Source organism: Microplitis mediator, chromosome 1 (genome assembly GCF_029852145.1).
Source record: "Microplitis mediator isolate UGA2020A chromosome 1, iyMicMedi2.1, whole genome shotgun sequence".
In the NCBI taxonomy this organism is placed as follows: domain Eukaryota; kingdom Metazoa; phylum Arthropoda; class Insecta; order Hymenoptera; family Braconidae; genus Microplitis; species Microplitis mediator.
In genome coordinates this window covers 3,024,089-3,041,164 of record NC_079969.1, presented here as the reverse complement: position 1 = coordinate 3,041,164, position 17,076 = coordinate 3,024,089, and the positions used below count along the sequence as shown (strand labels likewise).

Sequence of the window (17,076 nt, the reverse complement as noted above, 5' to 3'; positions counted from 1 at the left end):
AAGGTTCCTGGTGAAAATTTTTCGGACTTTTGTCTGAAAAAGTCTTTAGAACTCTAGAACTGAGTTTTTAAGACAGAAGTCCGAAAAATTTTCACCAGGGGTACCCGCGGGTAATAAGGCCTAAGTGACAGAAATGATATTTAAAATAACCGCCTCCGCTAAAGGCTACTCTAGTAGAAGGGTCTTGCATAGAGATGCTACGACAAGTTTATAGAGTCCCGATACCACGTTCCTGTCTTCTATATTTCATCATCCATCATATGCTGTCGTAGCGCAGAAGAAATTATAAAAAACAATCTAGCCTTCTGCCTCTTAAAAAGGACACTGATAGTTTTAAATGCTGTTGAGCAAAGCAATCTAGTCTTCTAACTCTTAAAAAGTATTTTGCTAAATTTAAGTGATGATTCATCTCTTATACCAATGTTATTAAGTATAATTAAACTATTCCAGTTTGTTTAACCCGTAGGCCTTATTACCCTATCGTAGTAAAATAAGGCCTATTCGTATGGTTTTTGTAAAAGTTTAATTTCTTGTTTGTTTATGGTAACAAATTACCATTACTTCATTCCATTATATTTTATGGCTAATGTATTGAAATAAAGATTAATGATACATTTCGATAATTAAATGCAATATTTTCGATTCTATTCAAAATCTCCCTTAGCTAGCTCAACTGGTAGATCACCCGAGTCGAAATATTGAACTTACATTTAACTTACGTTAACTTATAGAACTTTCAATGAACTTACATGGGCTTAATGAACTTACATCTAACTTAAATAACTTATTGGACTTGATTATAACTTGATTCGACTTAAATAAAAATACTGACTTAATTAAAACTTACCTGGAATAAAGTTAACCCAAAGTGATCGGTATTTTTTAAAAAAACTCCGATGGTGGGGGATTTGCGGGATTGTTGGGAATATTTATGCCAAAGTTCACGCCTGTAAGTCAAATAATGCAAAAACGAGAGTATTTTAATCTTTCACTCCGGTGACACCCCTCTCGGAGTTAGTTTCCGGAAAAAATACCGATGATGAGTGATTCGTAAGATTGTTGGGAATATTTGTGCCAAAGTTCAAGTCTATAAGCCGGATAATGCAAAAACGGGAGTACTTTTATGGTTCAACCCACTAAAATCCCCTACGGAAAGGCCGAAGGGAATTGATTTTGTCCATCTTTTTTAACATTGAATATCTAGATGACGATTTCAACGTCCAATACTTCCAACTTACGATTCAAATTTCGACTTGGGAGTACATTCAAGTTCACTTTCGGTTAATTTTATTCCAGGTAAGTCATAATTAAGTCAGTATTATTATTTAAGTCGAATCAAGTTATAATCAAGCCCAATAAGTTATTTAAGTTAGATGTAAGTTCATTAAGCTTATGTAGGTTCTATAAGTTAAATGTAAGTTCAATATTTCGACTCGGGCACTCGGCGTGGTACCGACATGGTCTGGGTTCGATTCCCAGTTCAGGCTATCGATATTTTTCTCAATTTATCTATAAATTGTCTTATTGAGAAGGTTTGCATGTTTAGGTTTCCACTATATTTAAATGGTGCCTTATTACCCTTCGGTACCTTAATTCGAAAAATTTGAATTTCTCGAAAATTGATATTCGATTCGATACAGAAAATTTTTGCATTTGAATCATTCGAACACCTCTAATATATATAACTAATGACAATAAAATTGCGGTCTTAAAAAAAAAAGTATGACAAGAAATATATAAAAAAATCAATTTTTTACAATTAGCTAATTTTAAATCAATACCAAAATTAATTATTATTATTATTAATTAAATTTTTTCAAATTTCTATAACAACATCAGCGATCGAGGTCTGCACACTTGAATTAAAAAAAATTTTTTTTAATTTTATTACTTTATTATAGTAAAGTAAATTTTGTGATACTTTTCTTAGCAAACAAAAAAACAATCAGAACAATGAGTGATATTAAAAAAACCAGTGTAACTATACATGACAGTATAACATCATTGATGAATTTTATGAACGATTTACAAATATATGTTGATGATTATCGTAATGACATAAAAAAAGATTACAAGAAATATTTATCAAAATTACCTAAAGACATGTCAGAGTCATTACACGATCAATATGAACGCATCGACATGCTCTACAACAAATTTAACAAACTACTGAACAAATTTTCTGTAGCTATCGCTGAGGACTACACGGACATACTGACAGTGGGTACGGAAATAAATGGATTGAGGCAAAAGTATCAAGTGATGGTTGCCGAATTAAATAATTTTATTACTAGTCAGTACAAGGATGGAAATTATTCAAAAAATGTCAAAAATAAGATCAAGGAGTTCGAAAAAGTTGTTAGGAAACACAACAAATTAGTTGTGACTTACAACAATCAGATTGAGAGACTGAACACATTTAATGAGCATTTGAAAATGAATGTGATTATGTATACGTCTAATCATAAACGAAAGTATGTGATTCCGGTTGACGATTATGCTGAAGAATTTGAAAGTTTGATTGGTGACGATACTTATAAAGCAAGGGGTCAAGTAATATCGCGGTATCTTAAGGAAATGGTCGGAAAATTGAATAATGCAAGTCCTGGATTCCCACTGATACCGATTGCCAAATTAGAAAAAATAGATTTCCATGATAATATAAAAGCTGAGGACATGAAGATTGAGAGTGATTATGATTTAGAATATTTGAAGGGTAAGGATGTCGGTACAGAATGGAATCAAAGGCCGAAAGATTTCAAGGGTAAGGAAGTAGGTACAGAATGGAATGAAAACCCGAAAGATTTCAAGGGTATGGAAATTGATAGAAGATGGAATGAAAACCCGAAAGATTTCAAGGGTAAGGAAATGGATAGAGGATGGAATAAAAGGCCGAAAGTTTTCAAGGGTAAGAAAATGGGTAAAGAATGGAATGAAAGGCTGAAGGTTTTCAAGGGTAAGGAAGTGGGTACAGAATGGAATGAAAGCCTGAAAGATTTCCAGGGTAGGGAAATGGATAAAGGATGGGATGAAAGGCCGAAAGATTTCAAGGATAAGGAAATGGGTAAAGAATGGAATGAAAGCCCGAAAGATTTCAAGGATAAGGAGATGGGTAAAGAATGGAATGAGGATAGAAAGGATAAAAATCCAAAATCAAATGAAAATGAAGAAATAGATCGTAGCACTGAAATGGTATCAATTAAAACCGAGCCTGAAGAAACGATGGATATTAAGATAGAAGCAGATGAATTACATAATTTTGTTCGTAGAACTAAAGCTCCTGAAGATTTAACGGATTATTATAACATAAGGGATAGAATGTGGGATATTCCGCCTGTAGGTGAACTTTCTGCAGAAGAAGTTAACAATATTTTGGAAGAAGAAGACAGAAGAAAACAACTTGCTTCGGATAATAAGCCTTTTGAAAAAACAGAAAATGATTATTATAAGGAGGAAAATAAAGATTTGAGAAAAATTACTGAACAAAATACAAACTTGTTGCCTAAAAATGAACCGTATTCAGATGATCAAAGTTTATCATCAATGGATTCGTTAAACGAACAAAATTTTGAGGAAAATGAAGACGTCATTACAAATCAATTCGAAAGTGGACGTAGTGTTGAACCGGCAGATGATACGTCGGGAGGAATTGGTCCAAATAGTAGTGAGGGGATGATAAAAAAACCTGTTCAGTTGAGAAAACCGAAACCAGAAGTTCAACTAACAAGACCTTTAAAAATGCGACGAATAGACAGCTTTGATTATGGAGAAAATGAAATTCTCAGTCAAGCAGAACTAGAACAATATTTATCAGGATCATTTGAAAATGATAATCAATTTAAAGAAGCAGAGTCAAGGCCGGATCAAAAGATTAAAAGTCTACAAGAAGAAATGAATGATGCAGAGCAATATTCAAATATTAAAGTCGAACAAACTGAACCAAGTTCAATGCCAAAAGTATTAGAATCTAAAGATTCATTTACGAAATTGCCTATAAATAGACGGCATCCAGCAGATGATCAAAGTTCATCATCAATGGATTCGCGAAACGAAAAATATTTTGAAAGTGATCCGGTTGTTAAGACTGAATTCCCTGAAGACTCAGAAAGCGCTCCACCAGGTGACGAAACTGAAAAAATATCACGAGAATCCCTACGTGAAATTACTGGAGAGATTCTGAAGGAAATAGAAAACCGTAGAAATTTTGAGGAAACTGAAAATGTCATTGCAAATAAATCTGAAGAAGGATTTGGTGTTGAAAAGGCAGACGATATGCCGGAAGCGATTCCAGCTGGTACTGGCAGCTTGAGCAAAAAGCCAGTTCAGTTGAGAAAAGAGAAGCCAAAAGAAGAATTAATACCACGACTCAAAAAGCAACGAACAGACCGTCATAATTATGAAGAAGAATCATTTGAAAATGATAATCAATCTTCAGGAACAAGTGATTCTGTAATTGAACCTTCAGTTTTAGTACCCAATAACCAAGAAGAAGAAGAAGAAGTAGAAGATACAGAAGTGAGTGATCAAGAAGATGAAGATGAAAACGTAGAAATGACAGAATTCAATTCCAGACTCCGAATTCCGTCAAATAAAATGAGGAAATCTAAGACTATTGATGTGAAGAAATATATAGATTTACTTAAATCATCTAAACGAAAACCTGAACTAAAATCTAAAATAATCGCCTCAATTTTAGAAGAAAACAAACCCGAATACTCTTATAAAATAAAAACACAATATGCTGATGGAAGTAATGGGACATCACAATTACCAACTTCTGATCTTTCTGACGACAGTCAACGAGCTACTGAAAAATTACCTCCGCAAACAGAGGATGCATCATCTGGAATTTCCGAAGCAACTTACACCTGGTCTTCAATTTCTGGAGACAGTCAACAAGTAACTGAAGATTTATCTGTGCAAAGAGATGATGCACCATCTGAAATTTCCGATAAAACTTTCAGCTCATTTTCAATTTCTGAAGACAGTCCACAAGTTACTGAAAAATTATCCGAGCAAACAGAGGAAGCGCCATCTGAAACTTCCGAGGCAACTTATAGTCCGTCTTCAATTTCTGACGACAGTCAACTAGTTACTGAAAAAGTACCTGCGCAAACAGAGGAAGCACCATCTGAAATTTCCAATGAAACTTATCGCTTGTCTTCAATTTCTGACGACAGTCAACAAGTTACTGAAAAAGTACCTGCGCAAACAGAGGAAGCTCCATCTGAAATTTCCAATGAAACTTATAGCTTGTCTTCAATTTCTAACGACAGTCAACTCATTACTGAAAAATTACCTGCGCAAACAGAGGAAGCTCCATCTGAAATTTCCAATGCAACTTATAGTCCGTCTTCACTTTCTAACGACAGTCAACTCATTACTGAAAAATTACCTGCGCAAACAGAGGAAGCTCCATCTGAAATTTCCAATGCAACTTATAGCTTGTCTTCTATTTCTGATGACAGTCAACAAGTTACTGAAAAAGTACCTGCGCAAACAGAACAAGCACCATCTGAAATTTCCAATGAAACTTATAGCTTGTCTTCGATTTCTGGAGACAGTCAACGAGTTACTGAAGATTTTGTTGATCAAACGGGAGAAAATCGCCCAAGTTCTGTTGCAACTGATGATTCTGCTACAGGTTCAGTAGACCCAGAAGTTCCAGATCAAGTTCCCCAAAACACACTAGGTTCTGAAATCTCTAAATCTAAGATTCTTTTAGACGATAGCTCGTCACTCTCGAACGAGAGCTCTTCACTGAAACAAAGATTACGGCGTAAAAGGCTTTCTGAACCAACATCGATAATTCGTAAGAAGCTACACGGCAAGAAAAGTAAAAGTCTTCAACAAAGTCAGAAACCAGTGAGCGAAAATCAAACCCTCAATAGAAAAAGAGTATCCAAAAGATCTCTAAATACTGAAGAAGTAGATACAATTGAACCCAAGGAATCAAAGCAGGAAAAAAGGAAACACCTTCTAGAAGAATCTGAAAAAAGTAGTGATTCTACTGAAGAAATAGAACCGCAATTGAAAAAGAAGCCTGAGCAAGACAATGGTTCAACAGTGACTGAGACCAGCGAATCGTCACTCTCGAACGATAGCTCTACACCGAAACGAATATTACGACGTAAAAGGTCTTTTGAACCAATATCGATAATTCGTAAGAAGCTACATGGCAAAAAAAGTAAAACTCTTAACCAAAATCAGAAACCAGAAAGTGAGATCAGCGAATCGTCAAAACTATCTGACCAAGATTACAGTGAATCAGATGACGTAAAAATGAAGCCTGCAGTTGAAGATATTTCGAATGAGATAAGAAGACGGTGTAAATTTATTACAAGATCCGCAAAAAAAGATCCGTCTATTGATAGTGATCCAAAATTTAAATCGCGGTACCGCCAATTCTTGAGAAGTGCTAAAAATGTTAAACCGGAAGTGGAAGATATTAATGAAGAAGTAGCAAAACCAGACGAAACTAAAAAAGATCATATATCAAAATTGAAACAACCGAAGCGGTACAGAACAAGAAGTTACACGATGTACAAAAGACAACAAAATTGATTACTTTTGATTATTATTGAGCTATTGAGAATTTTTTTTAAAAAAACACTATATATATTAGTATAGTTTACTTAAGTAATCAAATATGGCGATAAAATATAAAGTTGTGAATGTCGATATACAGACAAGTATATCATTGCTTCAAAAATTTATTAAAAAATTGACAGAAGACGTCGGCCATTATCGTAATAGTGTAGATGTTTTCTATAAAAATTACCTGTCAACTCTAATTGGCGATAATGAGGACACTAAATATTTGAGACCGTACAGTGAATTCAATAAAGTTGATTCGATGTACAAAAAATTTAAAAGATTCCTCAATGATTTTCTGACAACGATTATGAAAGATTACGCAGACGCATTGGAAATCAGTTCGAATATCCGATTACTCAAAAACGAATTTGATAATATTGTAAAAGAGTACAGTCATCTGTATAAAAATTCACCGAAAAACGGGATCGAAGTGAATAAAGAATTTTCGTCGATGGAAAATTTGAAACAACTGCACTACGCGGTCACTAAATTAGATAAAATAAAACGATCATACAATGAGCGAGTTATTGCTTATAATGAGTACATTTTACAGTTTTATGGCATTGAAAGAAATTTTGAAAATCGTATCTTAACTTTCATAACGAGGTCTAACAAAACCCACAGTCTGAACCTCGATTGTTACACTGAATACTTTACGAATTTGCTAAAGAATGATAGTATCGGTAGCAAGAAAAGGGAAATTTTGAAAGGATATTTGAAAAATTTGACCCTTGAAATGGAAGGGTTTAGCAAATCGTCGTTACGGGGGGTCAAGAAAATAAATATTATTGATTTTGGTAGAACAGATTTTGGAGAAAATTCAAATAATGATCAAACAAAGTCTGCGAAACAAAATTTGTTTTCGGTTCCTACAGACATTTCACGAACAGAAAAGCCTAGAAGTTCAGGAACTTCTGTTAAAATGCCGCAAATTAAGGCATCTTCCCCTCAACCAATTTCATCCGCAATTCCTATGGACATTCCACAAACAGGAACACATCCAGAGGTAATTTTCAGAGCTCCATTGAACAGAATTTCAGGAGCTTCATTTCCTCAAACGAATTCACCTTCCCCACAACCAAATTCATCCGCAATTCCTGAAGATGTTCCACAAACAGGAACACGTCCAAAGGTAATTTTCAGAGCCCCATTAACTAGAAGTTCAGGAGCTTCATTTCCTCAAACGAATTCACCTTCCCCACAACCAAATTCATCCGCAATTCCTAAAGACATTCCACAAACAGGAACACATCCAGAGGTAATTTTCAGAGCTCCATTGAACAGAATTTCAGGAGCTTCATTTCCTCAAACGAATTCACCTTCCCCACAACCAAATTCATCCGCAATTCCTAAAGACATTCCACAAACAGGAACACATCCAGAGGTAATTTTCAGAGCTCCATTGAACAGAATTTCAGGAGCTTCATTTCCTCAAACAAAGTCACCTTCCCCACAACCAAATTCATCCGCAATTCCTAAAGACATTCCACAAACAGGAACACATCCAGAGGTAATTTTCAGAGCTCCATTGAACAGAATTTCAGGAGCTTCATTTCCTCAAACAAAGTCACCTTCCCCACAACCAAATTCATCCGCAATTCCTAAAGACATTCCACAAACAGGATTATCTCTAAAACCAATGTTCGGAAGCCGATTTAAAAGAAGTTCAGAACTTTCTGATGAATTCTCCAAAACTAAAAGCGAAGACTGCCCATTAAAACGCGACCCAATGTTACCACTGGAACAATGTTGTCTAATACCCAATGCCAATGAAGACCCAATCTACAAAAAAGACAATTATTTATTTGACATTTCTAATACATGTGGATTTGATTCCATAACACAAATTTTATTAGCCAGTATTACTGACGACTTTTGTTACGCGTCAAAAATGAATACATCTTCAAGTGATGTAATTAAATTTATATTCAAACTACTAACGGCTGATAACAGGAAAGCCGCTAAATTACGTAACGATTATTTAGCCGTGAAATTTATGGAAACCAACGAATTTATTAGTAATAATTATCGGCATCATTTAAATTTCTACAGAACATTAACGCCAATATGGAATGTCTACTTCAATTCGTTACCCAGTGGTTATTATTACTATGAATGTCATTCAATTCGTCAGCCTAAAAGTTCCCTGGCGATTGTTTACGAAGATATTAGAGAAGTTGGTCGAGTCGGAAACCGTAGAAAAATAGACATGTCAATTCAAGATAAAGTGAACGAATTATTGGCCGAACCAGAAAGATTTAAGTGCCCGGAATGTGACAGATATGTATCAAGTTTTGAACTAAACGATCAGGTGTTCATCGATATTACTTTAATGGCAAAATCGGACGTCAAGTTATATTCTGATCTCGAATTATTTCCCATCTCATTAACGCTTTTAGGCAGAAATTTTAGATTGGCCGGTGTAATCGAAAGAGTTCCGGGGCATTTCATCGCTAACGTAAGACGAATTGATGGCAGTTGGGAAGTTCACAATGATTTGAAAAACGAAATATTTAAACTGAATAATTTTAAAAAAGCAATCTGCCCGGAAGCTGCTATTTATATCAAAGAGTAATTTTATTATAATTACAATTATAAATGACATTTTTTTTGGGTTTGGTCCCGAAAGTCCTTTCCTGGTTTGGAGTCTCGGTGTGCGGGGATAAAACCAATCAGTTCTTAGTAAGGCTGTGAGTAACAGTTCAATCGTATTAGTGCATGCATGCACCCCCTTCTCTACTAAATAGGCTAGCGCCTTTTCACTTAAAAACCCTCGTGGTTTTGAATCACCCTGGGAGTTGAAACACGGTGGAATCACGGTGGATCCAGGGTGGTTACACGGTGGGTTTGTGCCATTTTATCACCGTGTATAGACCGTGGAATCAGGGTGGGTACACAGATTCAAATTAAGAGGAGGGATTCAAGGTCAACCGGGAAAGGGTTAAATTCATGCCCTGTTTGGAGAGAAGAAATTCGTTCTTTTCTTCAATGAGAAAACAAATGATAAAAATCAGCGCATGCGCAATTCTTTCCGCAGAGGCAAAAATTTCAACTTTCAGGTTGAAAGGAAAATATCCCTCTGTAAGATATCATTTTCCCTCAATTCAGTTTCCCCACTACACTCAGTGGAATTTACTTGCGCAAGCGCTTGAGTCACTACTATAAGTCAGCTGTTTACATACACATAGATATACTTATAGATAGTAAGACTGCGCATGTTTCTATTTTTAATAGCCCCACCTTTTAAGAGTGGAAGGGGTACTAAGATATTTTTCCTGGAACCAGAGCCCCGAATCTGATATCTTAGGGGGGGAGCACTGTAGACCTGGTGAAAAATTGACCTCTCAATCCACGTGCTCGTCGCTCTCACCTTTGGCTGAAGTAGGCAATTACACACTCGGGTTGGAATGTCCTATTTTCTCCCTTGGTGTGTAATAGACTATTTTATTTTTTCCGCCCGAAAAAATGTATACTTGGGAAAAATAGTATATATATTAGACTGATTCAAAAAAATCGACTAATTTTTTTTTTCTTCATTATATCGAAAATATTGTTGGAAATGACGAAAAAAAAATACTGTGAAAGTTTGAGCTCTTAACATGAATATTAACAACTGCCGCATCGCAATTTTCTATTTCCCGTTTAAATAACATGGGAAAATTTATTTTTTAAGGTTTGGAATTTTATAGCTCACGGTGGGACCAATACTTTTGAATGTTCAAGACATATTCTTATGGGAAATTTGACGCTCTACAAAAAAGGTCTCTTATAATTTTTCGATATTTTTATTTCTTCAAAAGTAATTCAAAGTTAAAGTTAGATTGACGATAAATTTTTACATTTTTTAAATTTTTTGACGCAACCACCCATACAGGAGCTGCCAGAGTTGAACAACGGGCCCCTACTTGGCCCAGCACTGGGGAACCTAGCTTTGGCACACCTATATTGGCCCAGGCTTGGGCCAGGACTGGGTAACCTAGCCTTGGCTATCCAATGGCAAGCCAGACTTGGGCCAGGACTGGGTAACCTAGCCTTGGCCATCCAATGGCAAGCCAGGCTTGGGCCAAGGTAGGATTACCCAAGTTTGGATATACCTATGGTTTATATAAGTAGATCATATAAATGTACCAGTTCAACGTTAGTAGGTTCGTCCAGTAGCTACCGTTCGGACCCAGTAATCAGAAGGACGGCAGTTCGCGCCCAGAGTCCAGCAGAATTTCCACCGAGTTTTTTTCACATCATTTACCTCCCTTAGATAATTAAAACGTTAATGATCATGAATTCTACGAGGTTAATAATAATAAATTTTTTTTAATTAAATTTATTTGTTTCCTGGAAGCCTGGGCCAGGTCTGGCAACCAAGCATGGGCCAGGTCTGGTAACCAAGCATGGGCCAGGTCTGGCAACCAGGCTTGGCCCGAGATTATCATTCCAGGCTTCTACCAAGGCTGGGCCAAGACTGGCTTACAAGCCTGGCCCAAGATTCTACAAAGTTGGGCCAAGTCTGGGCCAAGCCTGGGCCCGTGGTACTTTCCTCTCTGGGCATCAACTTTATCCGAAAATTTTAGAGGACATTTTTTGTAGAACATTATATTTCCTACAACTTATCTCAGAGACAATTTTCGATATTTCTCATAAGTCGTATGTTACTTGCAATTAACTGAAAATTTTCTTAAATAATCTAAATTTTGTTGATTAAAATTAATTATATTAAATTTTCAGTTAATTGCGCATAACTTACGACCTATGAGAAATATCGAAAATTTTCTCTGAGATAAGTTGTAGGAAATAAAATGCTCTACAAAAAATGACCTCTAAAATTTTCGGATAAAGTTGATGGTTGCGTCAAAAAATTTAAAAAACGTAAAAATTTATCGTCAATCTAACTTTAACTTCGAATAACTTTTGAAGAAATAAAAATATCGAAAAATTATAGGAGACCTTTTTTGTAGAGCGTCAAATTTCCCATAAGAATATGTCTTGAACATTCAAAAGTATTGGCCCCACTGTGAGTTACAAAATTCCAAACCTTAAAAAATAAATTTTCCCATGTTATTTAAACGGGAAATAGAAAATTGCGATGCGGCAGTTGTTAATATTCATGTTAAGAGCTCAAACTTTCACAGTATTTTCTTTTCGTCATTTCCAACAATATTTTCGATATAATGAAGAAAAAAAAAATTAGTCGATTTTTTTGAATCAGTCTAATATATATGACTTGTATTCTTAGTACAGTCGAATTCCAACTCGGAATTTTCCTTAAATCTTGACAGTGCAAAGTGAATTCAGATTTAAATAAAATCCACATTCACTTCCGATTTTTAATGCAAATTATATAAAATTAATTACATTAATTTACATCTAATTAAGATTTTTCGATTAATTAAAAAATTTACAAACACTTTGAATTTTACGAATAATTCAAAAACTGGCTCCTAGAAAATTTGAATTATTCACAGATTCCTATTAATTTCCGTATTGAATAATTTTAATTAAATAAATTCATTAAGAAAATAATTAAATAAAATCATGTAAGTAAAAGAACAATGATGTTTTTTTTTTTAAATTTCCGGTATTGAATTACTGCTTACACGATAAATTCTTCAGTTTCATTCAATACGCGATTTAATACTGACAATATAAAGCTTGAATATGAATTTATTATTTAAATTAATAATAGTTGTATTGATTTCCATTAAAGTTGAAGCCGACAGAGCGTGTGCGTTTGTGAAATGTAAAAATAACGAGCGGTGTGTCAATAGAAGATTTTTGTGCGTCAATTCTTCCTGCCCGCGAATGGTTTTCTGCGCAAAGACCAAGACAGGTGACAAAATTATTACGATACATGCAAAATAACTTTACATTTATTGCCATCATTTTTTTGTTTTGTAGAATTTACTAACGGTCCGACGTCATGTGAAAACGTTAAGTGCAGCAATGGGTACATTTGCGTTGTTAAAGTTAGCAGATGCAGCTGGAATACGCGTAAATATTTTTTCTTCGATTATTGTTTTTTTTTTTGGTTTCTACTCTCTAAACATGAATTAGTGTAAATTTCATTAATTACGTTAGTGAAGCAGTATTCACTTCATAATCAGTGTATTTAAATAACAAATTAGTGAATTCTCACTAATAAATTTAGTACTATAATTTTCACTAGCAAATTAGTGATTTTCACTACTGAACTACCGATATTTTCATAATTTCTATAAGTGAAACTGTAATTCACTTCTTAATTTATGAATTTCACAATTTCACTAGTAACTTTAACTAGCAAATAATTAAATATTTTACTAGATATAAATATAATTAATAATTATGGTGCTTTTTTTAAAAATTTTAATAAAAAACTTTCAAAATAAAAAAAAAATAGAAGTACAGAACAATAATATATTTATATGAAGAGTACGTCAATCATAACATCACGGATTTTTTATTTCTTCATCAGTTATTGTTTGGTATCATAACGAATATACTATTTACACTCACGCGATCACATGCGTAGGTCAGCGCAGTGGATAGCATCAAAGACTTTGAATCGGAAGGATGCAGGTTCGAGCCCAGTAGTCGCCGGAATTTTTTCATCAATCAAAATCATGTATACTTCCTCTAAGTAATGATTCTAATACATTAATCACATTTCGGATCTAATTACAAGTGTCTTATATTTTTTTTCGCAATATAATATTTTTCTTTACCGATGAAATCAGTGGATTCCCATATTTACTTTTCAATTTAGTGGATTCTCATATTCACTTATTAAATCAGTGAATTCTAATATTCACATATTCATTTAGTGAATATTCACTAATTCTGCGTGGTACGATTGTAGCATTGACAATTAGTGAATATTCACTTTAAATTAGTGAAAAATCACTAATTCATATTGAGAGAGTAATAAAATTTATTGCAGCTTGTAAAGAACAAATTGCAAGATGTATCACAGAAATGGAATATTATGAAGGACCGGCATCTTGTGAAGGTTACAAGTGTCCAATTGGCAAGGATTGTATACTCAGAGAATCATTTTGTATGAAGCCACCTTGTAAACTTATAAAATCTTGTTTTTCCAAAAGAGGTATCTCAATTTTTAAATTTTTAAATTTATAAAAATAAAGCGGGAAATTTAAATTATAGATATTCATAAGTGGCTTGAAAAATGTAAATCACTTGGATGCTTGTCATCACACGAATGCTTTTTGAGAAAACCTGACAATGTTTGTGAATTTACTAAATGCAATCATTCTCCTGATTGTTTTGCTCGCACAGGTAATTTTTGAGTTGGAGAAAGTGGGGCAAAATGATACTATTTTTTAACACTTAAATTAGTAGACAAAAAAAAATTTTTTTAACTTCATTTTACCCTCAACTCACTTTTTTTGTAAACTTTTAGTAAAGTAACAAATTTTTTGTCAAAATTTTGAAATTTTGTGTGACCAACTTACCCCATATTTTTATTAAAAAACAAACATAAGGATTTACGAAAAAATTTTTTGTTTCTTACAAAAGGTGTCTCATTTTGCCCCACTTTTTTTAACCCAACCGACGAGGGTTCGAATCCCGCGCGCAGAATTTTTTTACATAAAAAAAAATTAAATATTTTTAGCGTCTGAATTGAATTTGTATGAACAATGCCGAGGTTGGATTTGTCCTCAAGGGCAACTATGTACCGTACAATCAAATTCACGCAGCTGCGAGCAAACAGATTTAAGCAGTACAATAAATTCAAAAAATAATTCAGAGGTAAAAAATCCGCCGGCTTTTTCCACTCGTTCATTTTTCAACAGCGCACCCGATAAAAGTTCCCTCTACTCACTTTTGGAAAATTTGAACAATGAATCCGACATCATAAACTTTTGGGTCGATCAGGCTCGAGCTGATAAAAATTTTATAGTAATTATTTACTTTTAATTGCTTACTTTAATTAATCAATTAATCAATCAATTAACTAAATTTTAGGAATTCAGGCAGTGGTTAAAAAACGTAAGATTTTTATTAGGAGAAGACGCTTTTGGTCTATGGCTCGGACGGCTCAAAAATGTGACGGAAAAAAAATTCCACTTATGGTTGCCGTCCGCGGACTTTAATGCAAGTGATTTTTTTTTTTTTATTTCAAAATTCAAAAATTTTTTTTAGTTACTAAGGAATCATTTGACCCAAAAATCGTTTTTTTGTGGACTGACTTGTCGCATATTTACGTCCAATTCAAATTTCAAATTTTTTTTCTTTAGATGGAATTTTGGAGATCGAAGGAAGAGAAAAAAAATATTTACGAAACCGATAGTTTGATAAATCCCGAGTACAAGCTCCGTAGTTTTACAGCTCCCAATAATACTACAAAAAATTCAACGTCACTATTTTATCCGAAAGATCCGCAGTTTCGTTTGCAAGATGAAGTAGAGACAACGGACAATAAAAATATGAGTGGATATTATCTGTCTGTTATAAATCAAATAGATAAATTACTAGGAGCAATAGCACCTGCTATAGAATACAACCAGCAGAGCGTATTAAAAAAACTTGCTAATGAGTCTGCGGTTCTGGACGATCAGAAAAAAGTATCGCTGATTAGTGTTTTGCAGAAATTAAGAGACGAACGTGAAATTTATGTTTACATAATTAATAAGGTGAGTTAATTAATGAATTATTTATTTTTTTTAAGTATGGAAGAGTGGGGCGAAATGAGACGTCATTTTTTAACAAAAAAAAATATTTTTTTTTACAAATTTTTTTCTCGTCACTAGAACAAATATGGGGTAAGTTGGTCACGTACAAATTTCAAAATTTTGAAACAAAAAAAAATTTGTTACTTTATTCGAAATTGGGAAAAAAAGTTGACGGGTAAAATGAACTAAAAAAATTTTTTTTTGTAATTGTTTATCTGTAGTTTCTGTTAAAAATATGGGGTAAAGTGGTCACACAAAATTTTGAAATTTTGACAAAAAAAAATTTGTTACTTTATTACAAGTTGGCAAAATTTTACTTGAGGGTAAAATGGACTTTTTTATGTAACTCATTATCTGTAGTTACTATAAAAAAGTATGGGGTAAATTGGTCACACAAAATTTCGAAATTTTGATAAACAAAATTTGTTCCTTTATTATGCAAGTTGGGAAAAAAGTTGTGAGGGTAAAATGAACTAAAAAATTTTTTTTTGTAACTGTTCATTTCTAGTTTTTATTAAAAATATGGGGTAAATTGGTCACACAAAATTTTGAAATTTTGATAAAAAAAAATTTGTTACTTTATTACAAGTTGGCAAAATTTGACTTGAGGGTAAAATGAACTTCTTTTTGTAACTCGTTATCTGTAGTTTCTATAAAAAACATGTGGGGTAAGTTGGTCACACCCGAATTTCAAAATTCTGACAAAAAAAAAATTTGTTACTTTATTACAAGTTGGGAAAAAAAAGTTGACTTGAGGGTAAAATGAACTAAAAAAAATTTTTTTTGTAACTGTTTATCTGTAGTTTCTATTAAAAATATGAGGTAAAGTGGTCACGCAAAATTTTGAAATTTTGACAAAAAAAAAAAATTTTTTTACTTACCTACAAGTTTACAAAAAAGTTGACTCAGTGACTAACTTACCCTACATTTTTTTCTAGAAACTAAACAAATTAAAAAAAAAAATTTTCTCTTGTTAAAAAATGGTGTCTCATTCCGTCCCGCTTTTTAATTTAAATTTATTTCTCTCCCAATAGACTCGCGAGCTGGTCGCGAAAGCCCAGCCGCTGGTCCCATCGATATATATCGACGAAATAATAGATAAATTAAAAGAAAACCTAACTTCCGGTCGGCGAAGTGAATTCGGAAAAAATATATCCGACGATAGTGTCGTAGAAATAATAGCGACTCCGGATTACGAGAATGATAATGAGACAGAGTTTTTTTTGGTCGACTATGGAGAGCCAATTACTGATTTGAAAGTGAATCAATCAGTGCCTAGAATCGTTGTGAGAATTGAAAATAACATGAAGCCGTTGCCAAGTAAAAATTTCATTTTATTTTAATTTAAAAATTTTCCATACTCATTCCAATGACAAAAATAATAAAAAATTTTTTTTTTCAGAAATCGGGACAGTAAAATTTAATTTTGCTGGTAATTCACATAAATTATTGAATAATACGGAATTACGCATGAAAAACTATGATTACTATAGTGACGATGGAATTTACGATACATCAAAACGTATTGGAAATAAAACAAATTAAAAATATATGTTAATAATAATAATAATAATCCCGTATGAAAAAACAATATATGGTTAAAATATACAAAATCATATATGTTTGCAACAAAAAAAATGTATGATATATTATATTGTATATTATAAAAAATCATATAGAGATTTTGGCCGATTTAATATAAAATTATATACAGTAGTAAATATATGTACTCCATATATGTAACTTATATGTTTTTTATATTAAGCTATATATACATTTACATTTACCTCATAATATATTGTATTGATATATT

At 33.2% G+C, this 17,076-nt stretch overlaps 3 protein-coding genes across 3 annotated transcripts; all 3 read left to right on the top strand.

Annotated features, from left to right (window-relative positions):
• The first annotated feature begins 1,915 nt into the window (after positions 1 to 1,915).
• Positions 1,916 to 6,619, top strand: LOC130673808 (titin-like). The gene has a single exon (XM_057479020.1). The coding sequence runs from the start codon at positions 1,954 to 1,956 to the stop codon at positions 6,562 to 6,564; it is 4,611 nt and encodes a 1,536-aa protein (XP_057335003.1). The 5' UTR covers positions 1,916 to 1,953; the 3' UTR covers positions 6,565 to 6,619.
• LOC130673816 (uncharacterized) lies at positions 6,618 to 9,214 on the top strand. Its single transcript, XM_057479029.1, has one exon. The coding sequence runs from the start codon at positions 6,650 to 6,652 to the stop codon at positions 9,170 to 9,172; it is 2,523 nt and encodes an 840-aa protein (XP_057335012.1). The 5' UTR covers positions 6,618 to 6,649; the 3' UTR covers positions 9,173 to 9,214.
• Positions 9,215 to 12,222: 3,008 nt separating this feature from the next.
• Positions 12,223 to 17,035, top strand: LOC130668773 (uncharacterized). Its single transcript, XM_057471230.1, has 9 exons — positions 12,223 to 12,421; positions 12,490 to 12,582; positions 13,511 to 13,675; positions 13,735 to 13,866; positions 14,204 to 14,490; positions 14,557 to 14,685; positions 14,829 to 15,224; positions 16,298 to 16,583; positions 16,666 to 17,035. The coding sequence occupies exons 1-9, from the start codon at positions 12,250 to 12,252 to the stop codon at positions 16,806 to 16,808; spliced, it is 1,803 nt and encodes a 600-aa protein (XP_057327213.1). The 5' UTR covers positions 12,223 to 12,249; the 3' UTR covers positions 16,809 to 17,035.
• The last annotated feature ends 41 nt before the right edge of the window (positions 17,036 to 17,076 follow it).